Source organism: Schistocerca serialis, chromosome 3, assembly GCF_023864345.2.
Source record: "Schistocerca serialis cubense isolate TAMUIC-IGC-003099 chromosome 3, iqSchSeri2.2, whole genome shotgun sequence".
NCBI classification, from domain to species: Eukaryota; Metazoa; Arthropoda; class Insecta; order Orthoptera; family Acrididae; genus Schistocerca; species Schistocerca serialis.
In genome coordinates, this window is record NC_064640.1 from 528,777,954 (window position 1) to 528,796,500 (window position 18,547).

General features: G+C 45.0%; 1 protein-coding gene across 1 annotated transcript in view; it reads left to right on the top strand.

Moving 5' to 3' along the window:
• Window positions 1–18,547, top strand: part of LOC126470980 (feline leukemia virus subgroup C receptor-related protein 2-like) — a 108,481-nt gene that overhangs the window by 17,992 nt on the left and 71,942 nt on the right. The window contains exons 2-3 of the mRNA XM_050099025.1: window positions 1,834–2,064; window positions 5,492–5,633. Of these exons, the coding sequence (XP_049954982.1) occupies window positions 1,834–2,064; window positions 5,492–5,633 (373 nt within the window). The remainder of the gene's footprint in view (window positions 1–1,833; window positions 2,065–5,491; window positions 5,634–18,547) is intronic.

Here is an 18,547-nt window from a genome sequence, read left to right on the forward strand (position 1 = left end):
TTCTCTGACTTGGTCTCATGCACTGATTCGGTTGGGAAGGTTGTCATAAAGCCGTTGTATCCTCTCCTGAGACAAGCTGACCCATAACTATTTTAAGTGGCACTGGGACGGTGTTGATGTCCGCGTTTGTCCATCACATGTTGTATCGGGCACAGATCTGGGAATCTTGCTGGCCACTAGAGTACCTCAACATCATGCAGACCGTCCACAGCCACACATTTCTTATGTGGACGAACATCGTCCTGTTGAAAAGTCGCATCTCAATACTGTCACATGAGAGATGACACATAAGCACACAGGATGTCCTTGACGTACCGTTGTGGTGTCATAGTCCCTCAATTCAAAAATGTTCAAATGTGTGTGAAATCTTACGGGACTTAACTGCTAAGGTCATCAGTCCCTAAGCTTACACACTACTTAACCTAAATTATTCTAAGGACAAACACACACACCCATGCCCGGGGGAGGACTCGAACCTCCACCGGGACCAGCCACACAGTCCATGACTGTAGCGCCTTAGACCGCTCGGAATCCCTCAGTTACTGCTAGCTGGTGGCTCCCCACACCATGATGACAGAAGTAAAACCGCTGTGCCTCTTCAAAACATTGGAAAAACAGGACCAGGTCGCCACCATACCCGCCACCGGTGACTATTTGGGATAGTACAGGATCACGATTCGTCTATCAACACAGTGTAATGCCATTCATCAACAGTCCATACTTCCCTGTCGTGGCGTCATTCGAATTACAACCGTGAGTGTTGTGGTGTTAATGGCAGCCTACTCGTCGGACGGCAGTTCCCTAGGCCGGCTACTGCTAGTCTCCGATCAATAGAGCGGGAAGACAGAATGTAGCAAGGAGTCCATTACTTGTTCTAGGGTTTCTAGGGACACCTGTGGAAGGGTTACTATATGCTGGTGCACAATACGGTCATTCTTCCTTGTGGTAGTCAGACGCGGTCGACTGGAACCTTGACAAGAGAATGCCTGCCCTCAAATTCCCAAGCAGTCCAACATCGGACCGCTTTTACCTTCGGATGCCCCAGAAGTCTGGATATTGCACGATTCGACCAGCCAGCCAAATGGGGACCAACAACGAGACCCCTTTCAAACACTGCAAGTATCTGATAACGCTGTCCGCTGTCTCATACGAGTACACGGCATTTCCATCTTATCCACAGTGATCAATCAATATTTGACGTTATTCATGCGCCTTATATTCCCCCATTGGACATGGAAACAATAGTAACAATGAACAACAGTAATGCAATATCTGTCAGGATAATTTCAACTCTAATAATTTAACTACCCGACGATGGCGTGTACATATTCGAAGTTACTTACATTGACGGCTGGCCGTGGGTGCTTCTCTCTCTCTCTTTCTCTGTCTCTCTCTCTCTTTCTCTCTCTCTCCTTTTTTTCCGGGCAACGGAAGTCCGCCTCCATAGCTGAGTGGCCAGCGTAGGTGACTGCCAAGGTGAGGTCAAGCGTTCGATTCCCAGACTGCCAAGGCTTTTCGCTTGGTGGGTGGATTGGTACAGGATTCGCTCAACGTCATGATGCCAGTTGAGGAACAACATGATTGAGATGCAGCGGCTCCAAGGTCTGGAATGTCGGAAAAACGACAGGGAGAGCGGTGTACTGACCACAGGTCCCTCCATACCGCATCTACAAGACGCTGCATGGTGGAGGATGACGGGCGGACGGTAGACATCCTTTGGGCCTATAGAGCGAGGAGTAGGAACTCTATTGTTACTGTAGCTTGAAAAACGGAGCTCTACGTTAGTCTCTCATACTAGGGGTTGTGCTTTTGGAAGCTGCATATGGATTGCAGGGTCTGTGGTTGTGCCTGGCGGTGGGATCTGCACTAAACGCGGCGGGCACGTGGCTCAAAGCTGTGGAGGCGGCAGGGGCGGTGGCGCGTTTCTGGCTGCTGTTCGCCGGCCAGACGCTGGGAGCCATCGCCCAGGCTTTCATGCTGCCCGTGCCACCCGCGCTCGCCTTCATCTGGTTCGGCCCCAAGGAGGTCTCCACTGCCTGTTCGCTCGGCTTCTTCGGCTACCAGGTAAACCTCTCCTTACAGCAGAAATGGCACAGTTCTAAGACACCGGACTCGCATTCTAGAGGACGCCGGTTAAGACGGATTCAGATTTTCCTTATCTTTCCTACACAGCTTAAGGCGAATTTCGCGTTAGTAATTTTGAAAAGGTGAGAATGTGTTCCGTCCCTAATGATCTCGACATAGACTCGACATTCAAACCTAATCCTTCTCCCTACCTTCATTTCTAATCCGAGATCTTAGGAACTGGGGTGAAATCGTAAATACAAGTCGCTGTACGGACCCGTTATTTGAAATGCGCGATACTTACCGTAGATTTAACATATTACATTCATCCGGAATGTGCTTGTATTCTAACTTTTCTTGACCTACTTTTTTTGTCCAGGCCACCTAACTCATTGGGTTTCTAATTAGTTACTTCTCTTTTTAAAAGAGCTTTGGTCGGTACGTGCACACATCATATAGTGATCTAAAAGATTTCAAAAACGTACAAAATATGGTTCAAATAACTCTGAGCACTATGCGACTTAACTTCTGAGGTCGTCAGTCGCCTAGAACTTAGAACTAATTAAACCTAACTAACCTAAAGACATCACGCACATCCATGCCCGAGGCAGGATGCGAACCTGCGACCGGAGCGGTCGCTCGGCTCCAGACTGTAGCGCCTAGAACCGCACGGCCACTCCGGCCGGCCAAAAACATACAATTACAAGAAACATTAATTACATAATTACTAATAATTTGTAAAAAGAACTTGCGGGAATGCGACCGGGTTACGTCTTCGATAACTGCCGCTATTTCAACATAAGGACACGCCATAATTTTCCAAGACACATGCAAAGAGAGAGCGCTGTGTGAAGAAATTTAACCGTCAGTACGCGGGACTGCGCCGACCGAGAACCGTAATACGGCATATGTAGAAAGACAACACGCAAACCGTTAACAACTAATGCCACCACACAACGGGTGACCTACTCTCTATCTGGCTACACAACAGAGGGGAAAGGTAATGCTACTTGCTCACCTTCTGGTAATTAATATTTACTATCGACAACTTCTGATGCAGTTCATACTTGGTTCTGTATTAGGGTCTGTTGTTCTCGGTGTGTGTATGTGCAAGGGGTTGGCCAAAAACCGGGAACACTGCGAGAAATTCATGTTTGAACACAAATGCAGATGCTAGGAAAACCTGCAGGTCACGCTGTTGCATTTGACGACAAACGGCTCCTGTGCAGTGTCCACAATACTCGTGCCAGTAGTGGTCAGAACAGTATTCTGTGTAGTATGAGTGCATTATGTCCGAGCTAAGTGTGTTCACACGTAGCAAACTGTTGGTGCTCGTTTGGTGGGTGCTTCCGTAACCAAGCTAGCCGAAATTTCTGGTGTTCGAAGAGGCACCTCAAAAAAAAAAAAAAAAAAAAGTTATACCGTATACTGATAGGGGAGGGGGGAGGGGGGGGGGGGGGCGCGGCCCTCAACTGGGCGGTCATCAGCGCCCGTACAAAGTCCCAATATTTTTACACAGTCCAACTTTTGTACATAGCCCAATCTAGCCTCAGTCACAAATGATGATATTGATGATGAAATGATGAGGACAACACAAACACCCAGTCCCCGGGCAGAGAAAATCCCCAACCCGGCCGGGTATCGAACCCGGGACCCCGTAATCCAGAGTTAGCAACGCTAGCCATTAGACCACGAACTGCGGACGCGAAAAATAAGAGGACGACAGTGGCAAAAGTCACTACAGAACTGAATGTCGCACTTGCGAACCTTGTTAGCACCAAAACAACACGAAGGGAGATCAAGAAGCGGGGAATTGGAGGCGACTTGGAATTCCAAAATTGCACGCTAGTGCTGGAAATGCCCGTGACCGACAAATGTGGTGGGGGAGCCATAAAACCTCGACTACGGGGCAGTGTAAGAGCGTCATTTGGTAAGATGAGTCTTGTTTCATACTATTTCCAACTTCTGGTCCAGTTTACGTCCCAAGAGTGAAACATGGCGGAGGCTGGGTGATTTGTGCAGACATATCGTTGTATTACATGGGCCCCACGGTTATTCTGTAACGTCGCATTACCGCTTAGGATTATGTGACCGTATTGGCTGATAAGGCCCATCTCACTGCACAATATTTGTTCCCCATTGGTGACGCTATGTTCCAAGAAGATAGGGCCCCTGTTCACACAGCTCTCAATATTATTAAACCTATGTCATCTGCTATGGAGTGAAGGATGCGTGATCGCTACCCACCTCTATCTTCGTTAGCTGAACTTGCCATTAATTTGCCTTAATAACGGTATAAGATTCCCTTGAAAACCGTATAGGACGTGTTATTAACCATTTGCAGACGACTGGAATCTGTTTTGAGCGCCAACGATGTTTTCATGTACCGTACTAGGCATCGGAATGTGTTTCCGTATTATCGTCCACTCCTTCTCTCTCTCTCTCTCTCTCTCTCTCTCTCTCTGTCTCTGTGTGTGTGTGTGTGTGTGTGTGTGTGTATGTGTGTGTGTGTGTGTGTGTGTGTGTGTGTGTGTGCGTTTTCTGTCTTTCGGCACATGCCGTATAATGGTTTTTGGTAGGTATTACCTCACCTGCTAAGGGTTTAAATTTCCCTGCACAGAGATCTCTCGGTGCATTTGTTTCTTGAAAATGACACTGTCTTCATCTGTCGGACTATTAGCTGTTGTCGAAGAAATCACGCTTCTGCATTCCCGTAAGTTGTTCCAACGTTTTATACGCCGGGAGTAACTCAGTTGTCATACTCATAATCTATTTATTTTGTTTCACACTTCTACTATCATATTTTAAAAAAATAAAAATACCCGAACACTACCTGCATTGCTCAATCATAGAAGATATTTATGAGTGTTCTGAAGGTATAAATTGCCTGCATTCACGCCAACGGAGATTTTGCTTGAAGATTAGTAACTTTTTTACAATTATTGTTGATGAACATGAGAGGTTACAAGCGGTATATTTTGCCATAATAGATAACTTACTGTGAGGTATATAGTGGTCGGGGAGTTTCTTGTAATACATTATTAACAGTAGGCTACTGTAAACAGAGATTGTATCCTATTAACGTTGATGTTGATTATTGTTTTAGTAGTAAGCGAACAGCTAAGTGATTATTTAAGATACACTGTGCGTTACCACAAATTTTAGCATAGGCTGCAGCTGCGCCGTTGTTGGAGAAGACGTCGATGTAGAGTATAGAGGTTGCCTTCGATGAACAGTGAAGTGGACAGCATCAACCATGTATCTCTTGCCGTGCTGCTATAGTCATCTTTACTACCACCTATATTGTTCACACACAGCCTGAGTGGCTAGAGTAACACCTAGTCCATAGGTACTTTTAGACCCTATCTCATATAATGAATGCAACCTGCCAAAGCTCGGGAAACTGGAAATATACCTCATGTTTCAGATAGGGGTGGCTACAAGCTTGCTGGTGAATCCTCTGCTGGTGCGGGACCACGAGAACATTGAGGACATAGGGCACGATCTCCGCGTGTCTGCCTACGGCGTGGCCGCAGCAGCAACCGTTATCCTGCTACTCATTTTGTTCTGTGAGTGGAACTTCATGTTGTAAACACTCTAACATATATTCTTTATTGTATTACTTTATCATTTTTATCTAATGGCACATTTACTCTTTGTTTTGCCTGTGTAACTCAGTCGCCCTTCCTCCGGGAATTTCTTACTTGATGTTTTAGTTCTTGGTAATTGACGTGAAAACACATTGTTCAGAGATGAAACTCTTCCATATTGGTGTTGTTTTGGTCTTCGGTCCGAATACTTGTTTTAAGCAGCTGCAGTAGCCTGTGCTGTACAATTCTTTTCATCTCTGAATAACTCGCGCAACCTAGATCAGTCTGGATCTGCCTACTGCAGGCAAGCCTTGCTCTCCTACAATATTTAACACCCGTCCCGCCACTCCCCTCCGTTCGCCCGCTCTCTCCACTCATCCCCCTCCCCCCCCCCCCCCACACACATTTCTCCATTACCAAATTGACGATTCCTTGATACCTCAGAATGTGTCCTGTCAACCGATCCCTTTCTTTTATTAAGGTTATGCCTCCCATTCGAATAATATCTCTTCATTAGTTATCAGACGCATACATGTAATCTTCGTCATGCTTCTATAGCCTCACATTTCAAAAACTTCTATTCTCTTCTCGTCTGAACTGTTCAGCGTCTACTTTCACTGCCGCACAGCGCTACAATCCAGCAGTAACCTTCCGGAAATGATTCCTAACAATTAACTTTATATTCAATGTAAACACATTTTTCTAGTCTAGAAATACATTTCTTGTTATTAGTAATCTGCATTTTCTATACTCTGTACTTGGATCATGGTCAGTTATTTTGCTGCCCAAATTGTGAAACTCATGTTTCATTTCCTAATCTAATTTTCTCAGCATCGCCTGCCTTACTTCACTTGGTTCTATTACATTTGTTTTACTTTAGTTGATATTTATCTTATAACCTTTTTCCCGATACCATCCATTCCGTTGCACTGATCTTGGAAGATAACAATATCATAAGAAATCCTCAAAGTTTTTATTTCTTGTCTCTGAACCTTAATTCCCTTTCCAGATATCCCCATGATTTACTTTAATGCTCACTCAACGTACAAGTGAAGAAACATCAGATAATAGACTACAAACCTATCTCACTCCCTTCTCTAGTGCTGCTTGTCTTTCTTGTTCTTCCACTCCTGTAACTGCAGTCTGGTTTCGGTACAATTTGTAGATAACCCTTCGTTTGCTGTATGTGATCTATGCTACCTACAGAATTTTGACGTGTGTATTCCAGCCAACTTTGTCAAAAGCTTTTCCTTTATGTAAAAATGATATAAACGTAGGTTTGCCTTTCTCCAGTCCTCTAAGATAAGTCATAGCGTCAGTATTACCTCGCATGTTCCTACATTTCTCCGGGACGCATACTGATCTTCTCCGAGGTCGGTTTCTACCAGTTTTTTATTTTTTCTGTAGCTAATTGGTGTCAGTATTTTGAAATCATTACTTATTAAACTAATTGTTCGGCTATATTCACACTTGTTAGCATGAGCCTTCTTTGTAATGGGGAATATTATACTCAATTTGACGCCTGGAGGTTGTTTACTTCTCTCATAAAGATGAAACAGTTTTATCATAGTCCGTACAGCCAAGGCTCTAATTAATGAGAGAATGTTATCTACACCAAGTGCCTTGTATCGACTTAGGTCTTTCAGTGCTCACAGTATCATCTCCATCTATTTTCCCTTCCCCTTGCATAGTATTGTCTACAAGTTCGTTTCCTTTGTGTGTCCCTTTTTTCTTAGCAATGGCTTACCATCTGAGCTCTTGGTATTTATACAGTTGCTTCTTTCCCATTGGTATGCATGCTTCTATAGCGTTGCGTTTTTCCTCCACATCTGCTTCGGTCGCTCTCAAATTCGTGAATTTATTTAGTTTTTCTTGTAACAAGAAAACAGACCGTTTTGACACAAATATTTCTGCTTATAACTTTATTTCGTAATTACCCTCTACAATCTGTCGAATATGATTTCACGGACACCCTGTACACGTGTTGGTTTCTTGGATGCAAAAGTAAATAAGTTTAAAGGATGACATGTCATAAGTTTCTAGGCCACTAAAAACGGATTACTACACGGTCCTGTCACATTAATGTGACCCCCACCTGTGTTTGACGTCAACGTGCAATAACCACTCACAGACGACTGGTGACAGCCGGTAGAGGCTGTTCATGGGACATGGAAAACAGTGCAGTTGTTATAATGTGGAGAGGGAACGATTTATCTCTTGTCCAATAGGGTATGATTATTGGCTTTCGGGCCAAGGGTGGAAGCATTTCCAAAACGGCTAAGTCTGTAAACTGTTCGTGTGCCGCCGTTGTTAAAGTGTACTGACCTCTCAATTATGTTGTATAAATTTTCAACAGGCCTTATGTCTGGCAATCTGGGTGGGCAAATCATTCGCTCGAATTGCCCAGAAAGTTCTTCAAACCAGTCGTGAACAGTTGTGGCGCAGTGACAGGGTGCATCGTCGTTTGGGAACATGTGGTCCATGAATGGCTGCAAATGGTCTCCAAGTGGCCGAACTTAACCATTTCCAGCCAATTATAGGTTCAGTTGGACCAGAGGACACAGTCCAATCCATATAAACACAGCTTATCCCTTTATGGAGCCACGGTCAGCTTGCACAGTGTCTTACTGACAACGTGGGTCCTTAGCTTCGTCACGTTTGCGTCACACTCGAACTGTACCATCAGCTCTTACCAACTGAAATCGGGACTCATCTGACCAGGCCACGGTTTACCTACCAGTCGTCCAACCGGTATGGTAACGAGTCCAGGGGAGGCGCTACAGGTGATGTCGTGCTATAGCAAAGGAACTCGCGTCGATCGTCTGCTACTAGCCCATAAACGCCCAATTTCGCCGCACTATCCTAACAGATACAATTGCCGTACGTCCCACATTGATTTCTGCCGTTATTTCACGCAGTGTTGCTTGTCTGATAGCAATGAAAACTCTACGCAAACACCGCTGCTCTCGGTTGCTAAGTGAAGGCCGTCGGCCACTGCATTGTGCGTGGTGAGAGGTAATTCCTGAAATTTCGTATTCTCGGCACGTTTGAATTCTCTAACGATTTCCGAAATAGAATGTCCTATGCGTCTGTCTTCAACTACCATTCCGAGTTCAAAGTCTGTTAATTCTCGTCGGGCGGTCATAATCACGTCGGGAACCTCTCCCAATGAATCATCTGAGTACAAATGACAGCTGCGGAAATACACTGGCATTTTATACTGTAGCTTGTGTACGCTATGTTACCAACATCTGTATTATGTGCATATCGCTATCCCATGACTTCTGTCAACTCACTGTATAGCATGTATGACGAAATGGCGTTATCCAGAACCGGTGCCGAGGTTAACTATGGTGTACCACGGGCCATAAATAACAAGGGTGAACGACGGTAGCGGAGATGTTTACGGCCGAATGGACATGAACCGTTGAGGAACTGCCTGCCCGGATGAACCAAGGGCTACCAACAGCGTCTCCTAACGGCCATTCAGCGAACGTTTCTGTGTATGGGCCTCCGCAGCAGCCTCCTGGCCAATGCTCCCATGCGGACTGCTGTTCATCGGCGACAGAGGCTGGAATTTGCGTGCTGATACGGCAACCGGACGTCCACTGAGTGGCAACAGGTGGCCTTTTCAGATGAATCACATTTTATGCTCCTTGGACAGATGAAAGCAGACACCCAGCAACAATCACTGGAGGATTCCAAGCAGAAAGAGGGGCGTTACGGTTTGAGGATTGTTTTCGTGGCATTCCCTCGGTGATTTCGTCATTTTGAAAGCCACAATGGATCAACAAAAGTATTCGATTATCTTTGGGGTTCATTTCCGCCCCTACATGCGGTTTGTTTTTCTTTGGCACGATGGCATCTATCAGCAGGACAATGCAACGTGTCACACAGCTTACAGTGTACGTACGTGGTTCGAAGAACCCAGGATGAGTGTACCGTACCTCCCTGGCCATCAGACTCCCTGTATTTAAACCCAATCGAGAATTTGTGGGACCACTTCGATCGGGCAGTTCGCGCCATGGATCCTCGAACGAGAACAGCTGGCCACAGCACTGAGCCGTCATGGCTCCACATCACTGTCGGTACCTTCCAGAATCTCACTGATACTCTTCCTACACGTCTCTCAGCGGTTGGCGCTGCAAAAGGTGGTATTCAGGCTTATGACAGGAAGACACATTAATGTGACCGCACAGTGTAGCTCACCTCATAGAGGCTGACACGAGCTTGTCGTGTTTCGAAGAAATCATTTTGGCAAGTGAGTGAAATGATTTTAGAAAACCACGAAACAGTCAATATTATTGGTGGGAAAAACAAGTCTTGAATGCACATCTTGTGATGTAACCAGTGAGCATTTAGCTTCATTTCTAAACAAATAAACATTTCTAAATAAATAAAACCGAAAAGAGGCGCCATTTGTACTTCGAGACAGTTCTTATTTATTGAAATTACTAGCTTGGCTTTGGCCACGTATTTATCTATTCCAAACTTCTATTGGCCCACCTCCTTCCAGTTCCTCTCTCTCTCTCTCTCTCTCTCTCTCTCTCTCTCTCTCTCCATCTCCTCCTCCTCCCTGTCTCGTCTATCTCCTGCTCCCCTCTCTCTCTGCCCCTCTCTTCCTCCACCTGTCTCTGTCTGTCCACCTCCTCATGCTCTTCGCTGTGCCCATCATCCCCTCCCTTTCCTTGTCCATCTCCTTTTCCAACTCTCTCGCCTATGGCCTACTCCAGCCCCTCCCTGTCCGTCTTCTCCTCCCCCCTATCTCGTCCGGGCCTCTTCCCCCTCTCTCTGCCTACCTTCTCCTACACCCCGTCTCTGTCTATCATCTCGTTATCCCCCACCATCCCAATCGGAGGTCTGTGTTTTTTATCCCACAGTATTTACTTCAAGATTGTAAGTAACATGTGTACTAAGTTTAGTAGAAATCGATCAATGGGTCTAGGAGGTGATGCTGAACATATCTTTACGTGACACAGATTGCACGTATACAGTATACTCTGATTCTCTTCTGTTTTACATCATTCGACTCCAAAGAGGAAGGTCAGTTTGTTGAGTTATTCAGCTATGTGACCTGACCTTAAATCCAGAAACACGCTGACAAAATTGTTAGCTCGCTGCAGTGCTCATTCTCGGGTCGTAGTTGACACACTGAACAGCACAAATAAGAAACAAACAGTAATTCATACATTTAAAATTATTCAAGTCAAATAAATACAGGAAACAAATAGAAACCGGTCATTTCCGAACATTTTTAAGTCGCCTCTTCTCATACAAACCCCCAACCAATCGGTAGTGGGGAAGCATAATCCTACAGTATTTTTATACGAATACTAAGTCATGTACCTAACAAATATGGTTGGAAATGCTCCATGTGTTCCTGAGTTATGCTTCAATGGTACCCCCATTTCATTGCGACCCCTATGGGAAATAGGTGGTTCTTAAGCCCACAGTATTTCTTTCCAGGCAGCAAGTAACCAGTAAACCCCGACTGTTTAAAGCGCCTAACTTCCCTGTGTAACACAGCTTCCAACTTCTGATTATACATGAGTTAATGTGGCAAATATTTGACGTTAAACATATAAAAGGGAAAAAGCTTAAGAAAGGTTTGAAATTATGTTAAAAGATAGTTGCAAGTAGCTAAGTGTTCTCATTATCAAACACTGGATGAGTTTAGTATCGATAATTCGCTCTCCGTTTTAAGAAAATCCAGTTCTTCATGTATTTCAATGTTTATGACGTCATATCTCCCGAACTATGGGTCGTAAAATGGTATCATTTTGCAGTTACATTTAGTAGTATATGTGGATACTGTCTGCAAAATATGTTACGAATAAAGTTAGTAGTAAAAAAGTAATAAATTAAAAAAACAGTCCGTTGCGACAGCGTTACTGCATGAAAAGCGAAAATGCAGTAAGCTATAAACTTTCTTGTTCAAATGGCTCTGAGCACTATGGGACTTAACATCTTAGGTCATCAGTCCCCTAGAACTTAGAACTACTTAAACCTAACTAACCTAAGGACATCACACACATCCATGCCCGAGGCAGGATTCGAACCTTTGACCGTAGCAGACCCGCGGTTCCGGACTGCAGCGCCTAGAACCGCACGGCCACCGCGGCCGGCTATAAACTTTTTTCTTTCGTCATTTTGTGTCGAGTGTCAGCAGGGAAAAGTTGCATAAAGATTTGAAACTGTGTTAAGTTTGCTGCAGTTCGCTAAGTGCTCTCATTCTCAAACACATGAATGTACTTCGGGTAGTTACGTGCCGTGAGCTACGATTCTTTTCAGCCCCATTCCCATCATTTCGGGAGGGAGGTGGTTCTTACCGCCAGAGTGTTTCTTTCCAGATAACAAGTGAAATATGTACCAAGTTTGGCTGAAATCGCCGGCCGCGGTGGTCTAGCGGTTCTAGGCGCGCAGTCCGGAACCGCGAGACTGCTACGGTCGCAGGTTCGAATCCTGCCTCGGGCATGGATGTGTGTGATGTCCTTAGGTTAGTTAGGTTTAAGTAGTTCTAAGTTCTAGGGGACTGATGACCACAGTAGTTAAGTCCCATAGTGCTCAGAGCCATTTGAACCATTTGGCTGAAATCGGTCCAACAGTTTAGGAGGATATATTAAAAAATACATTCATGTTCATGTAGATTACATACATATTTATAAAATGTAAGGAGTACTTCAGTTATTACTACCCATTTACATTAGTCTTCAAATAATACAGAATGAACTCGCCCAACGGTGTAATGAAACTCTGGACACACACCTGGGAGGAGTGAAGTGGAAATACCGCAGGGGCGCTCTGATTGAGGGTTCTCGTAGTTCCCAAGGCTCAAGTTGGCTGGTTTCCTTAAAAAGAGCCAGCCCCTACTAATTTCCTCAAACTTGTCCTTTCAGAGCTTGTGTTCCGTCTCTAATTACCTTGAAGTAGCGGAAACCTATAAATTATAGCCTTCCTTCATATTTCGGAATAGCTGTCATCACTTCTATAACTGGGCATTATTGTTGTTGTCTTGGCAAAAGAGCTAACACCGTGTTACTAGTGGAGGCCGAAATGCACGCGTTTTAGCTTACGCAGGCTGGCGTGAGGAGGGAAGAACTATACTGACGTGAGGTAATATTATCTGTTCAGAATACATTCATAGTAACTGAATATGGCGCCTTAATAGATCGTAGCAAATGACATAGCTGAAGGCTATGCTAAACTGTAATCTCTGCAAGTGAGAGCGTAGGTAGACAGTGACCCATCGGTAGCAAAGTCGGCTGTACAACTGAGGCGAGTGCTAGGGAGTCTCTCTGGACTAGACCTGCCGTGTGGCGGCGCTCGGTCTGCAATCACTGATAGTGGCGACACGCGCGTCCGACGTATACTAACGGACCGCGGCCGATTTAAAGGCTACCACCTAGCAAGTGTGGTGTCTGGCGGTGACACCACAATTGTTGTTGTTAGTGATAGTGTCACATGAAAGATCCAACAGAAACAATATGACACGAGAGAGATTGCCGGTGATCTGAGTTTATCATCTCATACGCTCCTATTCTCACCAGCTAGTTGAATGAATTACGTGTAATATCACACTGGTTCGACAAAGGACTAAAACGGTGTTCAAGTTATGAATAAAGGAAATAAGTATGATGAGATCGTGAAGCTGAAAAAATTAACATATGTTACGATTGAAGTTATATTTTGTTGATCAAATTTACCGGTAACAAATCTGGCACCACGCCTCTGAACTGTTTCGGTGTCTTACTTTAATCCATACTGGTGGGAGTCCCAAACGCTCGAGTTGTACTCAAGAATGGGACCCATTGATCTTCAAGATGTGCTCTTTTTTATAGATGAGCTAAGCTTTCTTAAAATAAATCGAACTCGAACGTTCACCTTACCTACTACGATACTTAAGTGCCCGTTCCTCTTCGCATCGCTCTGCAACGGTACGCCTAGATATTTGATCGATGTGACGTGTCAAGCAGCACACCAAAAATGCTGTGTTCAAATATTCCAGGATTATTTTTCCTGCTCATTAGCGTTCTCTACATTGGGGGCAAGCAGATATTCATCAGACTAAATAGAAATTCTGGGAGTTATCCTGCATCCTTCTACAGTTACTCAACTTCGACACATTCTCGTACACCACAGCATCATCAGTAAACAGCCGCAGATAGCTGCCCACCCCAGCCACTTGATATCTACACTGAAGCGCCAAAGAAACTGGTATAGGCTTGCATATTCAAATGCAGAGATATGCGAAAAGGCAGAATACGGCACTGCGTCGGCAATACCTATACAGGGTGTTACAAAAAGGTACGGCCAAACTTTCAGGAAACATTCCTCACACACAAAGAAAGAAAATATGTTATGTGGACATGTGTCCGAAAACGCTTACTTTCCACGTTAGAGCTCATTTTATTACTTCTCTTCAAACCACATTAATCATGGAATGGAAACACACAGCAACAGAACGTACCAGCGTGACTTCAAACACTTTGTTACAGGAAATGTTCAAAATGTCCTCCATTAGCGAGGATACATGCATCCACCCTCCGTCGCATGGAATCCCTGATGCGCTGATGCAGCCCTGGAGAATGGCGTATTGTATCACAGTCGCCCACAATACGAGCACGAAGAGTCTCTACATTTGGTACCGGGGTTGCGTAGACAAGAGCTTTCAAATGCCCCCGTAAATGAAAGTCAAGAAGGTTGAGGTCAGGAGAGCGTGGAGGCCATGGAACTGGTCCGCCTCTACCAATCCATCGGTCACCGAATCTGTTGTTGAGAAGCGTACGAACACTTCGACTGAAATGTGCAGGAGCTCCATCGTGCATGAACCACATGTTGTGTCGTACTTGTAAAGGCACATGTTCTAGCAGCACAGGTAGAGTATCCCGTATGAAATCATGATAACGTGCTCTATTGAGCGTAGGTGGAAGAACATGGGGCCCGATCAAGAAATCACCAACAATGGCTGCCCAAACGTTCACAGAAAATCTGTGTTGATGACGTGATTGCACAATTGCGTGCGGATTCTCGTCAGCCCACACATGTTGATTGTGAAAATTTACAATTTGATCACGTTGGAATGAAGCCTCATCCGTCAAGAGAACATTTGCACTGAAATGAGGATTGAGACATTGTTGGATGAACAATTCGCAGAAGTGTACCCGTGGAGGTCAATCAGCTGCTGATAGTGCCTGCACACGCTGTACATGGTACGGAAACAACTGGTTCTCCCGTAGCACTCTCCATACAGTGACGTGGTCAATGTTACCTTGTACAGCAACTTTTCTGACGCTGACATTAGGGTTATCGTCAACTGCACGAATAATTGCCTCGTCCATTGCAGGTGTCCTCGTCGTTCTAGGTCTTCCCCAGTCGCGAGTCATAGGCTGGAATGTTCCGTGCTCCCTAAGACGCCGATCAATTGCTTCTAACGTCTTCCTGTCGGGACACCTTCGTTCTGGAAATCTGTCTCGATACAAACGTACCGCGCCACGGCTATTGCCCCGTGCTAATCCATACATCAAATGAGCATCTGCCAACTCCGCATTTGTAAACATTGCACTGACTGCAAAACCACGTTCGTGATGAACACTAACGTGTTGATGCTACGTACTGATGTGCTTGATGTTAGTACTGTAGAGCAATGAGTCGCATGTCAACACAAGCACCGAAGTCAACATTACCTTCCTTCAATTGGGCCAGCTGCCGGTGAATCGAGGAAGTACAGTACATACTGACGAAACTAAAATGAGCTCTAACATGGAAATTAAGCGTTTCTGGACACATGTCCACATAACATCTTTTCTTTATTTGTGTGTGAGGAATGTTTCCTGAAAGTTTGACCGTACCTTTTTGTAACACCCTGTATAAGACAACAAGTGTCTGGCGCAGTTGTTGGACCAGTTACTGGTGCGACAATGGCAGGTCATCAAGAATTAAGTGAATTTGAACATGTTGTTATAGTCGGCGGACGAGAGATGGGACACAGCGTCTCCAAGGTAGTGATGAAGTGGGGCTTTTCCCGAACGACCAATTCACGAGTGTACCGTGGATATCAGGAATCTGCTAAAACATCAAATCTCTGACATCTCTGTGGTCGGAAAAAGATCCTGCAAGAACGGGACCAACGACGATTGGAGAGAATCGTTCAACGTGACAGAACTGTAACTCTTCCGCAAATTGTTGCAGATTTCAATGACGGGCTATCAACAAGTGTCAACGTGCGAACCATTCAGAGAAATATCATCGAAATGGCCTCTCGGAGCCGAAGGCCCACTCGAGTACCCTTGATGATTGCATAACACAAAGCTTTACGTCTCACCTGCGTGCGTCAACACCGGAATTGGACTGTTGATGACTGGAAACATGTTGCCTGGTCGGACGAGTCTCATTTCAAATTGTATCGAAAGGGTGGACGTGTACGGGTATGAAGACAACCTCGAGAAACCATGGGTCCTGCATGTCAGCAGGAGACTCTTCAAGTTGCTGGAAGCTTTTTAATGACGTGGGGCGTGTGTAATTGTAGCGATGTGTGCTTCCTGATACGTCTAGATACAACTCTGCCAGATGACAGGTACGTAAGCATCCTATCTGATCACCTGCATCCATTCATGTCCATTGTGCATTCCGACGGACGTGGGCAATTCCAGCAGGACAGTGCCACACCCTACACTTCCAGAATTGACAGAGTGGCTCTAGGAAAACTCTTCTGAGCTTAAACGCTTCCGCTGGCCACACATCTCCGCAGACATGAACATTATTGAGTATATCTGGGATGCCTTGCAACGTGCTGTTCAGAAGAGATCTCCACCCACTCGTACTCTTACGGATTTATGGACAGCCCTGCTGGATTCGTGGTGCCGGTTCCATCCAGCATTATTTCACACATTAGTCGAGTCCGTGCCACCTCGTGTTGCGGCACTTCTTCGTGCTCGCGTGCCTTACACCATATTAGGCAGGTGTACCAGTTTCATTGGCTCTTCTGTGTATGTGTATAGAAAATAACAGCGGTTCCATTACACTTCCTGGGGCAGTCCTGACGATATCCTTGTTTCTGATGAACACTAGCCGTCGTGGACAACATACTGGGTTCTGTTACTTAAGAAGTCTTCGAGCCACTCACATGTTTGGGAACCCACTCCGTATGCTCGTATCTTCGCTAGCAAAATGGAATCCGTATGTTGCCCTTCATCCATGGTTCACAGAGCAAACTGAATTTCGCACGAGCGATGCTCTCTAAATCCGTGCTGATTTGTAGACAGAAGCTTTTCTGTCTCCAGGAAAATTATTATATTAGAACTTAGAATATGCTCAGGAATTCAGCAGCAAACCGATGTTAATGATATTGGTCTACAATTGTGAGGGTTCATTCTTTTACCCTTCTTATATAAAGGAGTGCCTGCTCTTTTTTCCAGCCACATGGAACTTTGCGAAGGGTGAGAGAGAGATTCGCGATAAATGCAAGCTAAGTAAGGGGCCAGTGCCGTAGAGAACTCACTGTAAAACCGAATTAGGACTCCGCCCGGTCCTGTTGACTTATATATGTATTTTCAACTCTCTCGGCTGCTACTCTACGCCAGGGATGCCTATTACTATCTTGTCCATGCAGTAGTTGGTGCAACGGTCAAAGGGTGGATGTCTGTACGATCCTCCTGGGTGAATGATTTCTTAAACTCGAATTTTAAAACGTCAACTTTTCTTCTGCTGTCTTCGACTACGCACACCAGACTGATCGACGAGTGACTGGATATAGCAGGAGATTATGATATAGCAAGAAATCGGCACATTTTTAGCGTTGGAATAAATGGGAATAAAACCAGGTGTAGTGCTATAGATCAAAAGCGCGTGGCTGTAGAGAGAACAATGCGTAAGCCTTCAACGACTGCTGCAGCTCAATATTGTCGGAAGATCTGACACAAAACTCAAAGAAATTCTGGTAGTACGTAAAGGCTGGTAGTGCTATAAAACTCCACTCATTCAAGGACGGATAGGAACTAAATTGAAAGCAGCAAGACGAAAGCAAGAAACCATAACCCCACTGACAAATATTCATTAACAAACGAAAACCCAAGAATATTGCCCCAATTTCAGTCTCCTACCACTGACAAGATGAGCGAAATAGATATTAGTGTCAGTGGCGTTGATAATCAGCTGAAATTGTTGAATTTCAACAAAGCCCCAGGGCCAGATAGAATCCGTGTCAGCTTCTGTACTGAATTTGCGGCTGAGTTAGCCCCTCTGTTAACCATAATCTATCGTAAATCTCACGATTATAAAACAGTACCTAATAGTTGGAAGAAAACACAGGTCACACCCAACTACAAGAAGGGTGTCAGAAGTTATCCACAAAGCTACTGTCCAATACCCTCGTCATCCATTTGTTGCAGAAACTTAGAACATATTCTGAGCTCAAATAGAATAAGATATCTCTAATATAATGACATCCTCCATGCCAATTGGCATGGATTTCGCAAACATCGATCATTTAACCCAAATCTCACTTTTCTTAGATGGATCAAGAAAGTCAGATAGATGCAGTGTTTCTTAATTTCCGAAAAGCAGTTGACTCGGTACCACACCTGCGCTTATTAACAAAAGAACAATCGTGGTTCCGTAAACTTTCCTGCGTAATAATTGGTTGTATTCATTTCGGGTCTCCAGCCGGAACATATCGTCATCTGGACACAATATTTCGACGGTCCACCTGGCCACCATCTTCAGTTGAGTAGGCCGCCGTACTAACTCGCCGGAACTGAAATCAAACACTCCGTGGCGGCTCCCTTATACACCGCGCGTGAGTGAACATAACTGCCCTCTAGCGCAAGGCACAACAGCACACCAGTGGTGAAAGCTCCCGGAACGATAAATCGATATCAAAGGCGATTGACAGCTTT